General features: G+C 46.3%; 1 protein-coding gene across 2 annotated transcripts in view; it reads left to right on the top strand.

Annotated features, from left to right (window-relative positions):
- Nucleotides 1-7,095: 7,095 nt before the first annotated feature.
- RUNX1 (RUNX family transcription factor 1) overlaps nt 7,096-12,659 on the top strand; it is a 175,042-nt gene continuing 169,478 nt past the window's right edge. For both annotated transcript variants that reach the window (XM_063345868.1, XM_063345879.1), the window contains exons 1-2: nt 7,096-7,216; nt 7,406-7,519. In XM_063345868.1, the coding sequence (XP_063201938.1) occupies nt 7,465-7,519 (55 nt within the window). In that variant the 5' untranslated portion in view covers nt 7,096-7,216; nt 7,406-7,464. The remainder of the gene's footprint in view (nt 7,217-7,405; nt 7,520-12,659) is intronic.

Raw genomic sequence — 12,659 nt, forward strand, 5'->3', positions numbered from 1 at the left:
GGAAGAGTGCCATAAAACCAGCAACCTTCCCTGAGAACCTGTTACCGACTTCAGATTTAATGTATCCATCACTCACAACACGCTGATATTCTTACAGTGAGAAAGCCCTGTCGTAAATGTTGAAGACTTTTCTGAGTAATTAGACAGAATAAGGTAGTTTTGCTAGAATCCCCTGTGAAATAGAAGACAAGCACTATTCCCTAAGCCCAGGGAGAAATAGCAAATAAGTAATTTGAAGTTTTATCAAAAAATTACCTGGATTACTTCTCTTTCTAAAGTAGCTACTTCATATTAAGTAGATATTTAATTTCTCATTTTCTACATTTATTGGAAAAAAACGAGTTGCTTTGAAAAATATCACCGCATACATCCTAAAAAGTAAACAGTGGAACAATAGCTCATTACAATACTTAGGCAGTCTTACTGGTGTGCCTAAAAACACGAAACAAAAGAGACAGCAAACCCTGCAAAATTTTCCCCCACTCATGAGTAATCCCATTGATTCCAGTAAAACAACTCACATGAAGTAATGTGAGCATGTATTCATATTCACTGTTTCACTGTGTTTGCTTTGTGACTTTACTGAGAAAAGTTCAAATTCAGTCTTTACATATTTTATCCAAGTTCAAATCTTGCCACTGGTTAGTGTCAAGGTATTATTTAGCTGCCTCGAGCTGTTTCTCTATTTTATTTTCATCCATATGGGGTTTTGCTGGTGCAGATACTGAGACAGTGTAAAGTGGTGGCACTTGTCAATGGGCGGGTGGGCTGGGACTCTGGCTGGAATGTACTCCCCAGTTGGTGAGAGAAAAAGAAAAACGTAAATAGGGTGGGGAGTTGCTGGTTTTTACCAGTGTGCATTACCTCTAATTAAACAGAGCTGTGTCTGTCCCCAGGGATTAGCACGTTGCTTATTTTCACAGAGTTTAGGGACACGCAGGACAGATCTGAATTGGGGATGGCCTGCAACCTTTGCAAAATTTGCTGGAAAATTCAAAACGCTCAGAAGTTTTATGTGAGCTACTATGTGCAAAGATCTTTCCTTTTCCGCTCCTTCTCTGCAAGTTTCTTATTATTCCTTTATTTCCTATTCTTCTGCCTTTTCCCTAGCTGGCCACAAGCATTTGACTCATTTCAATCCACCTGATGAAAAAACCTCCAAACCTCCAAAACCTCCAAACTCTATCACTGAAAATAAGTTATTGCAAATAAATAAAGCAGCTCTTGTTTGCAGGGAGGAGAAGGACCAAAAGTGGTGGATTGATACTGGTCAGGTTTCTGCAGCAGAGCACTCGGCAGCAGCACTGATGTAGCATTTTTGGTACGGCTGCAAAACAGGAAGACCAGAAGGAAACAGTTCATTTAAGTCAGTCCTTTTTTTAGCTTAGTTATTTAATCTGGGTCAATTTTGAAATGAAAACCTAAGGCATTTTATTTTGAAACTGCCAGAGTGAAAGGTTCAGGTGTTGTTTTAAAATGTTTCCACGCTCTCCTCTGCTGTGCTGACTGACAGCCACAATTCACGGGCAGATCCAGTTCCTCTGAAATGGCATCTTTTGGTGAATTTTCTCCTCCGCATTTAATTATTGTTTTCATAACTCTTATACCTCATTCACAAGGTTACGAGAGGCCACCATAAGGCAGAGCTCCCTGCTGATGGCAAAAGAGTGCCAGCAGCTCCAGCTTACTACAATACCAGTTTGCTGTTTTGTAAGTCGTGCTCTGCTATTCCATGGTGGTTTTGCAGGACTGCCAGGCCCGTGACATTCCCAGCCTCTCAGCAGTAACTCACTAAGTGGTTCAGATTCAAGGTTTCTAATGCTGCTGTTCAATAGCAGTCACCTTTGACACACAGCGAGGGTTTAGGTTGGCAGATGGCAGTTTTTTCTTTTAGAAAGTCTGCAAACTTGAGATCGCTTTCTGACACTGCTGGATAGAGGGAAACTCGTGCGGCTCCTGGAAGCCTGAAGCCTTCACTTTGGCTTCCAGAAAAGTGGGAAGCAAGGGAGAGCGTTGAGGTGAAATACAAATTATATATTGAGCAAAATACACAGAGAGCTTTTAACCTCCTCTCAGTTTCCTCTCTGCTAGATCTGTGCCAAAAAGCCTTAGCATGCAAATTTGTGACAGGGAGAACCTCAGTCGTGTTTCTTTTGGGTACATTGGGAGTTGGTGAGAGGGTGCTGTGAAGGGCAGCGTGGTGTGCCTTGGCTGACTAGGGGCTTTACCAACATATCTGGTGTGCCAGATACGGAGTTTGCCCTTGCCTGCTAGCCTTAAGGGGACTTTTTGTTCTCTCACTGCAAGCATTTGCTTTGCTTTAATCTTGCTCTGTCCCACGGATGGGACAAGTGGATGTAAAGGGATGGCAGTCTCCTGATATTCTCCTGCTCCGGCTCTCCTCAGTCCATTTAGCGCTTGTCCATCCCTGCTCATGTTTGAACCCAACCAGCTTTGTCTGCGGCTGGCCAGGCACACTACGCATTTCCCACCGCTAAGTCCAGGCTTTGCTTGTGATGGAGCCGAGCAGCGGAGTGCATCTAACACGCCGATTACACCCCAGGGTCAAACACATCCTGCTGCACTGAGACGTGGGGTGTCTGTCTGGAAGATCTCAAGGGATTAGAGCCAGTCTAAATTGAAAGGAGGGTGAAAACGGAGAGGCTGCTATCAGTGGAGGGAAGGAAGCCTTTGTTTATGTACAGCCGGTCACTTGTAGGGCAGATGGAGAGACTACGCGCCTCCCTACATTGTTGTGTCAAACCTCAAACCGTAAACCTGACCTCCCAACACCTCCTGAGAGCGGCCAAAATAATCCCTAAATCATTCTGGTTTGGGCCTCTCAGTAGCTTGTGGGATTTTGCAGCCTGAAAGGCAACTGGCCTCTGGGGCATAGCTTGGTGGGGTCGGGTGATTATTGTACTCTGCAAGGGGAAAAAGTCAGTTTAGATGTAGAGGCTGATAAATCTCAGGTGCTCAGAGCTTTCCCTGTGTTAATTTATCATTCCTACCAGTGAGACCTTAAGTGTTTGCTCTTAAAAAAAATGGACTTCTGTTGAGGGTTTGGGGGAGGGGATGGTGGTGGGGTTTTTTTTCCAAATTTTGGCAACCTTATGAGATTCCAAATGGGATCTGTTGACCAAGACTTCAGCGTACATACATGCCTGGTGACAGGCCCTGTTTACTGGATGTCATGTTCCAGCCAACGGGGCCATGCTCTGCAGTACTAATGCAGGAAACCGATTCCTCAGTACTCCTAACTCTGAGTCCTACCCCATACACCAAGTTAAAAAAAAAATGACTACTGGCATAATAATTTGATCTTTCCATTGTCATGTGGTCGCTTGTTAATTTGTTTCATGATGTGTCAGCTTCTAGATCTAACACTGATATTACTCCCTGAAGGTTAACCATTATCTTACATCTTATTCACTAGAAAGCAAAGGATGTCTAAGTACCATTCGCATGAGTTTTCTAAGGGCCTCTGTTTACAGTAACTGCAGGACAGCTTTAAATAAAAAAAAAAAAGAAGAGACTGGCATTAATGATGGCACAGCTCATATAGCAACATTTGGATGCCCTCCTTGGGGCATGAATTGTGAAATGATCCAGTTTATTCCGTTCCTCTGAGCAATGCCAGCTACCCTAACAGTACATTTTGACATAGATTTATTGTAGGGCTGTAGGAACAGCTGATGTGCACCCAGCATAAAATGGTACTGTGGTGCATTCAGCATTGCCAGCAGCCCTTGCCCACTTTTTTAGGATTCATGGCTTCTCTGGTGGGTGTAGCAGTGGCCTGGGAGAATAGCTGTCCATCCTCCTGCTTGAGAGTACCACAGACCCACATAGCACAGTCCTTTCCTTGAAAATTCAAGGTAGTTAGACCTTAATAAAGCATATTCCTGTGTACTATTTGCAGCTGCCTGTTGGCAGAGCAGAGACCGGAGTGGCAGCCTAGATGTCGAAACACTCAGGCTTTTCCCTTGCATCATCTGCCCCAGCTATGAGATGACAAAACCAGGCCAACTGTTGCTTGTCGCATAGCATAGCTATGCCACGGCCTTCATGGCAGATGACTGAGGTGAAGGTATTAACATAGCTGACATTCGCTGTGTGCTGGCACGCTGTGCTGCCGGGCGCTGCCCAGAGCTCTGGGGACGCTCGCGGCACATGCTCTGGCTGTTCTGGGTGTCTGTCCCAGCCCTGGCAGCTCTCCTGCCCCAGCCCATTGAGCACTAGAAAAAGAAGAGAAAGAAAACACAGCACAAATCATGATTTAAGGCTGTGATCACTGCTGCCTTCTGAAGCAGCCAGGGACTAGAGCTCCTGCAGGAAGGGTGTCTTTCCCAGATGCCCAGACAAAGGGTCGGAAATAAGGGGATCTGATTTTCCCTGCAACAGCAGGGTGCTTACCCAAGCACACCCCTGCAGCAGCCTGGTTCCTCGGGCTCGCTGAAATACATTCCTGCTAGCTCATCTCAAACCTCTGATGTCATTTCAAATCTTCATAATACAGCTTGCCTTTTGAGACAGAAAAGATACATGGTTCACAGGTAACTCAGAACACTATATATTCCTTCTGTATCCCCGATTTAAAAATCTCTTTTTTATATGGTGACAAATTTGTCTGAAATTTGGGTGCTTGGCTTACACTCAGGTGAATGTGCCATAACATCCTGGTTCTGCTCTCTGACCGGACGAGTTAAACTTGTATAATTAGATTTCTGGGGCAGTTACCCTTGAGAAAGTGAAGCCGAAATTCGCTTATGTGCTGGCCGAACGTACGGCCAGTTGCTTGACTTCCAGCCACGTCGCCCTGTATGGCACAACCCAACCGCACAGGCAGTCCAGGGAAAATTGGAGTCAACATCCACTCGTGGCTCCGCCACGTTGCCGGGTCGCTTCAGACTCCAGGCTTCGGGCTTTTTCCCCTTCTTCGGGAAAACCGCTCCCCGGGCTGCGGGCTCCTCCCGCCGGCCCGAGCTCCCTCTGCCGGCCCCGGCCCCGCAGCGCCCGCCCCGGGGCATGCATCCCACCCCGGGGCATGCATCCCACCTGGGAACACGCATCCCTCCCTCTCAGGGTGGGACCGGGCAGGGCATAGGTGTGTCGTTCCCCCGGGAGCATCCCACCTCCCAGGCAAGTGCCCTAAGGGGGAGGGCGTTGCTGCCAGGTTTCGTCTTCGGCGGATGCTTGTTGAATTATTGACTTGCGAGTGGAAGGAGTCCAGGTCTGGGAGTGGGGAGAGGTTTAACCCAGACCAGCCAAAAAGTTGGTCTGGTTGCAGTAGGCTCTGGAAGAGCCGGTAAGCAAAAAAGCCAAGCTTTGAGTTACTGATCTGATTCAAGCGCAGCAGGGGGTTGAGACAGGCTCAGAGCACAGTAGCAAAGTGTCCTAACCTTCCTGCTCTTGCTGCTCAGAACTGCTCTGTTTTTTTCTGGAAATTCATTTGGGAAAATTTCCCAATTCCCTAGGTAATATGCGTCGCTAGAATTGCCACATCCTTTTGTATCGTGAGCGGCTTCTGTTTCAGCAGATTGAATTTTTCTGAGGCAAACTTACCGCACACGCACACGCAGCTCCCCGCTAACCCTAAAAAGAAGCCAGGATGCTCAAGTCGATTGCATGTGTGCTAGCAATGCAGGCAGTCTCAGCAAAAGGAATTCTACTTCCAGTTGCAACAAGCAGAAAAAATCCAAACGCATTAAGCGCCTAATTTTGTCTGGGGATCCCTGCTCCTCAATGCGGGAGGTGCTTCTGCAGAGCCCCACAGAAGTCTGGCACCAGTCTGCACAAGCGGTATCTGCCTGCCAGGGGGTTTGACTGCGAGTTCCTTGCGGGAGGAACCGTGTGTTGCTACGTCTTTGTGCTCCACCTACCAGTATTTTTGATAATATTGCGAAGGCTTCTTGCTTTTCTTCCAGGGGAGCTCTTCCACTGTGGCGGTCCCTCAGAGGGTGTGGGGAAAGAAAATTCTCGCTTTGCTTCAGCCCTGCTGCCGGTGCAGTCCTTTTAATGCCACAGGTTTCTTGGCAAAGGTTTCATGGGTTTCAGCGTGCTGAACCCCAGGCTGTGCAGGTGTGAGGCGTCCTCTGGTTTGCAGCGAGGTGGGAAAGGGCTGCTGCCCACTGTTCAGAAGAGAGGAAAAGGAGAGAAAAGGTGGCGCAGCAGCCACTTCTTTGTGCTGTAGTAAGTGATTTTTTTTCCCCCTCTTTGCATTGTCAGAGCCAGGGCCAGACCTGCCAACTCATTATTAGGTTTAGGACCTTCTTTTTTCTTTTTTATTTTTAATTCTTTTGGGGAGGGAGAAGGAAAGGGAAGAATTTTGGAGAGGACAGACTTGTTATGACCTCAAGAGATGCTAAGCTAAATCTTGAGGATTTTACTCAGGTTTTCTCTTGGGTAGGGATCCATCTGCGAGGAAGAGGAATTGTGCTAAACAAGGACTACTGGATTCCACCCTATGGAAGTCACTTACTTACAAACCTTTCTTGTGGGCTCAGAGACTAGTGACCTTCAAGCACTCCTTAGAGGCTGCCATCATACAGGTTCAAAATAATGTTGGGTCTTTTTTTGTCTCCCCTGACAGTTTCTTTTTTTTTTTTGAAAAAACTCTTTACAGTGTCCTTTCCCCAGCCAGTGGTCTTTCCTACAGCTGATTCCTAATGTTTTACAGGATGACTTACACATCCTGCTTTAGCAGCAGACTAATACCCGGGTTTGAATTACTATTGAATAAGCAGCAATGAAATCTCTATCAAAATAATCAGTAGTTCCAAAAACCACAAACAACAAAACAAGCGGAGTCGAACTAACTCAGCAAGACCATTTGTAGCATCAGGGACGGTGAGTCATTTTTCTTTTCCCTCCCTCAGCAGACTCCATCGCTGCCTCGCGCAGCCCCGGGGAGGGCAGGTGGAGTGGGTAGGGCATGACTTCAGAAAGTTTAAAAAAAAAAAAAAAGAAAAAAAAAAAAAAAGAAAGCCGACATCACTCAGGTCACGTGATGCCAAGGGACCAATGGAGGCAGGTTCTGGAAAGGGGAACAGTTAAATTTGTAATTTTGGTTGTGTGAAACACTTCTTTGGGCCTCATAAACAACCACAGAACCACAAGTTGGGTACAGAGGCAGTCACACAAGAGCGGGTCCGGGATATTGGTCAGCAGGCAGGGCGAATCGTTTTGACTGCAAACCACAGAGTTTCGTAGAGTGGTAAGCATCATCAACCACAACCGATCCGCTATTTTTTTTTTTCTTTTTAAGAAACAATTTCGGAGTTCTTTTAGCAAAAGAACCTTATAATCTGCTTTGTGCTGCTCCTGAGGCACCGGGATAAAACGGAGCGTGATGGCTGGGAGGAGGGTGGTAGCAATGACCATGCTTCATTTTTCACTCCCCAAGGTAGAAGAAATCATATATTCCTTCACTGTAAAGAGAGAGTGAGTTTTAAAGAGGAAACAATGGCTTCAAACAGCATATTTGAGTCACTTCCTTCTTACCAGCACTTCTTGAGAGGTAAGTGCCATTCAGACTTTCTAAATATACTTTTTACTTTCCCATACTTAAGAAAATGCATGTCTAGAGAGTATCTGGGGACATTCTTGTAGTACACGCTTTTTCCCACTTCAGTTTTCTTTGAGGTGCTCTCATCGAAGCTAATATCTGAGCTTGCAGGAATACCACCTCGTTACTTATCAGTCCGTTAAAGAGATTATAACAAAGACTCATTTAAGCTGTTCAAACAGCCATCGCATGCTTGTGAATTTTCTCTTCATAAATCAAAGTGGGCTAGAATAACTCACGTGAATTACTGCAGATACAGTAGCAGTGGCACAAGCCCCTTTTGATTCTTTTTGGCAGAATTATGACTTTTTGAGCCACTGCCATGAAAACTGACAGCCAACAGCATACGGCACATCTTACAGGCTGAAGCACGGGGAGTGAGCTGGTGCGTACAGCCAGCAGAACGTGATGCTGTCTCACTTACGCTAGACCGTCAGCCCGGGTAAAGGCACGTTCACTGGGGAGAAGTCAGAAAAAGCTTAGAAACCTGCTTAAAGTTAGCTGCAACTCACGTGGCTCGTGAAAAGAAGCGGTGTGGATAAACTCAGAGTTTCTGTTGATGCCACGCAGGGCTCAGATGACCGCGAGTTGTCGGCTCCAGCCACCCTTAGAGAAATGAAGCAGTCCTGTAAAGGCTGAGGGAGGGGGACCAAAGGGCTTCACCCAGCAATCTGTCTTTTTTGACCAGTGACCAAGCGCACTCAGAGGCTCCTTCTAACGTTCTCACAACCCCCCGTGGAGCTAATGGTTTAGTCATGGCTTATTCATACGAGTAAGCCAGGGACTGGCACAAGAAACTTGTCCGCTTCCTCGTAACGACCTTCCTAAATAGCTCATGCTACAGCTGAACTTTTCCCCTTTCCACGCTGACCGCTCAAGCCCTTTCTGCAGCAGGGCTGTGCCCCTGCGGATGACAAGGCTCACAAAGCTCGTCGCTCGTCGAGCGTGGCCGGGGCGCTGCCAAAGTGCAGCACTTCATAACTCTTTATAGTTGCAAACTACATGTTTCCCGGCCTCGCTGGCGGTGTGGGTGTGAGTCATGAGTTATTCGTATTAATAAGCGGGGCTGGGGAATGCGGAAGGCTCGTCCCAGCTGCTGTGTCACGACAAGCAGCGGCTCCGCCGGCACCCTGCCGCTCCTGCCGACCAGCGCTCGCTCGGGTGGGATGCGGGCAGAGGGCAGCCTGCCGAAACGCTAGCCAGCTCTCCCACCTTCCTTCAGTTCTTTTTTTCCCCCCCGCTTCCCCGTGTGTCAGAAGTTTTTCTACGTCTGTCTTTCCTGCCACTGCGGGGGAGAGTGGAATGGCAGCCAGCTGCCCGAGTCGCTGGGGCTCGCAGCATCTTCCAGCCTGGGCAGGGGAGATGCTGAAGGGAGAGCAAGAAGCGGCACACTGCTCTGCGGCGCTCACATCTGACATTTCCTCAGCACCCCTACCAAGCAAAGGAAGCAATACTGCTAGAACAACAAGAAGGATCTTCCTGCATTTCGTCAGACTTTTTTTTTTACTTTTTTTTTTTCTTTTTTTTTTTAGCTCACCCAACTGTTTACTGTTTAATCTGTAGTGCAGGAAGACTTATTGAGGAAATTTTGTGCTTCTGATAAAATAAAAAACAGAGTGAACCTCACGGGGCAGTGCTTGCAGCCAGGGCCAGAACACAGCCAGCCCACGGGACGGGCTGGGGATGGCAGAGGCCGTATCGCAGGCAGGAGCCCAGAGAGCCTGAGAGCAGCCAGTTGGAGACCAAGGACCGATTTGTCCAGAAAAGGTGGAGTCCCATTAAAGCTGGTTAATGCAGCAAGTGATTTAGCTCAACGCTCCAGAGTGGGTTTTCTCCTCCTCCTTATTACAGTTGTCATTATAGTTGTTAACATTATTATAGTACCAGTATTTTGTGTTTCTTCATAGACTGTGCTAGAAGTCTTGCTAGGCTAGAAGTCTTATGCTAGATACCTTAAAAAATCCAGTTTTGTCAATCCAGGTGCAGATCCTGGTAGGCAGGATCAAACTCCCGCTGTACAGTGCTAGAAAAGCTTGGGCAACGGGGCTTCGGTTGAGTTATAAAGCAAATGTTTCATCGTTGCGAAAGAATATCGTGTTTGAATGTGGAAGGCTGTGCCGGTTTTCCAGCAGTTCCCTTTTTGTTCCTTCCTTTTACTCAAATGAACTTCGCACAATTTCAAAATGCTGGGCGCAGCAAAAGTAACGTTTGGGCCTCCGAGCAAGAAAAATAATCATCCCCAGGGTCGGTTGTTCTCACCCCTATTTCTCAATAGTGTTTACATAGACCAGTCATTCGAAATGTCCAAAACCGTCTCTTTTCTTTTTTTCCCGCCAAAATTTATTGCACTTTCTCTCTTAACTGAAATCGTGAGGTAAAGGGAAAAATAACAAGTTGTTTTCCGCCATGGATTTCACTTTATCAGTCCCTGCAGTTCACTGAGAAGGAAATCCATAACTCTTTTTTAGCCTGATACTATGTGAAAATTGGGAAAAAAAGAGGGGAGTGGGGAAGCAGAACCATTGTTCCAGCCCCTGTGAGCAGTGACAGACGTAGAAAGCCTGACATATTAATTGAATGTGGTACACCACAAAGGATATGGCCCTTTTTCTATCACACCACACCAGGTCCTCGCTTCTGCCACTAGGTAAAGAAATGAGGATTATACTGAAACCTCCCAGTGGCGTGCTCTGCGTGCCGAACACATTCAAATGTTTCACCGGCTCTGCTTTTAGTGACGGCCTCATTTTCCTAATGGCCTCTTTCAGTTTATGGTCTGGGTTTGGTGTTAGGACTACAAGGTGTCTTGCTGCACTGCAACCCGCAGAAAAACGTCGCTCCACAATCTAGGACTGCATCAGCAAGGCTGTAGTTTAAACTTCTATTCTAGCAAGATTCATATTATATACATGGATTCGCTGGTTTTATTGAGGGTTCAACGCAGATTCGTGTGTATTGGCTGGGTCAACACAGTGATGTCTTTTGGGCAGGGAGACCAAAACAAAACCTGTTGGAGAGTCTTGTGTTAAAGACTGCATGTATAGTTTTTAAAGGATGCCTAGATAATTACATGATACCACCCCACCCCATAACTTCTTTTAACTTCTTAAGGGTATTAGTCTGTCCTGTAAGGTTTCTTAATATTTTGTCTGCAAAGGAAGACAGAATAACTAATCTTTTTTCAGGGTTATTATGGGGCTCTAAATAGCATGGAGCATAATATTTTCCAGGAGGGCACTTTTTCCTCATTTTTCCTTTTGCTGCAAGGTCTAATTATTTCAGCATGCAAAGAAGGTCGCTCCTGGTTTTGCCTTTGTTGTATTTTTTTAATTAATTAATCAAGGCAATGAAGACTTGTGGTGCAACATTTTGTTGGTTTCTTATCAAATGGAAATGAACTGCAGCAGAGCATTTTTACAACACGGAAGAATACACTGTGCTTACTTTCTTCTTAGTTCTAATATGTCTAGTAATGCCCAGCCGTTGTGGGTTTCTTCCTTCGCAAGTGCTAAATAAAACTGCAGCCTGCCTGGACCCGCAGACCCCTACAGTTAGTAGCTACAGTAGCTACAGTTAGTAGCAAGTTAGTAGCTTTGACTTGCCTTGTGATGCGATTTACATTGGCAGACTCCTAAAGTCCCTGGTGCTGTATGTGAGCAGAGGGGGGAGGTGATCGGAGGCTCCCAGCTACCCAAGGCTACATCTGCAGTCTCACACTGTGAGCGTACGAGACCTCCTTAGGACTAAATGTGTGTCTGCAGAGGGTGCTGCGTGAGGAGCAGGGTAGCAAGCTGATAATGATTTCAGCCCTGTAGAATTGGTGACATTAGCAGAAGTGGTCATATACTAGATGTAAACTGCCAAAGACGCGTGTCTCTGGGAGACGCACGGTACCCAACACTGCCACGCATTTTCATTCACTCGCCCAGCGGAAGAGTCCTGTCTTTTCACAACAGCATAAACTGTGCTGTAGGGTAGAGAGAAAGGTTTCCAGCACTTTTGCAGACTGCCTGAACTGTAACAAAGAGTTAATTTGTGTCAGCATTATAAAATACTAACAGCATCTTGTGAATAGGAAATTGAACTAAAGCTCATAAAAACCTTGGCTTACTGGAAGAAAAAACTTGCACAATGTCTGATTTAGACAGCCTTCTCTCTGTTTGAGCCTTTTTTCATTTAAAAGCCTTGAGAAACATTGTGAGACCGGAACACAGGAATTCCCGTGTAGCAAGGGGTAAAGGATCTGACAGAGATGAATACACTGCTTTGCTAAGATCAAGAGATTTTATCCCAGGCCAAAATATTAGACTGAGCGTTTAACCAGTCACACTCAACATAGCGATGCGTTGTGGTGACAGTCTTAGCAAGGACTTAGGGCTGTGGGTGGCGTGCAGATCCCCCAGGCTGGCTTGCCCTTTATCATGTGGCCATTAATAAGGGATTGTTGGATGGCAGCTCTGCCTTGGACTGTGTTTTAGTGCGAGAGCCAAATTCCAGCTCTGAGGTAGCTCTCTGGTGGGAAATAAAAGTATCTTCCCCACACTGCCAGTGTATGCAATATAAAAAGAAAATAAACTGCATTGTTTTCATGACTAGAAGATAATCATGGTTTAGTTTGACTGCTAAGGCATGACCCCAAAAAAGAACAGCCTGCTTATCTTTAAATGCATATGAAGGCCAGTGATATTGGCAACTTTATGACAGTATTTTATGAACTCCTTAGGAATTTTACTTCAGAACACAGAATGAGTATCTGCATCATCCTGTTATTTGGGAAGGGAGAGTCTATACCTAAACCAAGAGTGGTAAAGAAATTACTGTTCTTGGATCTAGAAATAGACATACTTGCTTTTAAAAGCTAAGCAGAAGCAATCCTAAGGAAACAGTGAAGGCATTTCTCTATAAAACTGTGAGGTTGTTCAACCAACAGGAGAAGCTCGCCTGACTTTGACCCCCCACCGCACGCAGAGGGGACTCGCTGGGTCCCAGCGGTCTCTGCTGTGCCTCCAAAGCAGTGCCTGGAGAGCCGTGCAGGGATGTTAGCCTCAAGCCCCCTTGAGCTGTTGTGGAGAGCAAGGAGGAAATGCAGAGC

Source organism: Chroicocephalus ridibundus, chromosome 1, assembly GCF_963924245.1.
Source record: "Chroicocephalus ridibundus chromosome 1, bChrRid1.1, whole genome shotgun sequence".
NCBI lineage: Eukaryota > Metazoa > Chordata > Aves > Charadriiformes > Laridae > Chroicocephalus > Chroicocephalus ridibundus.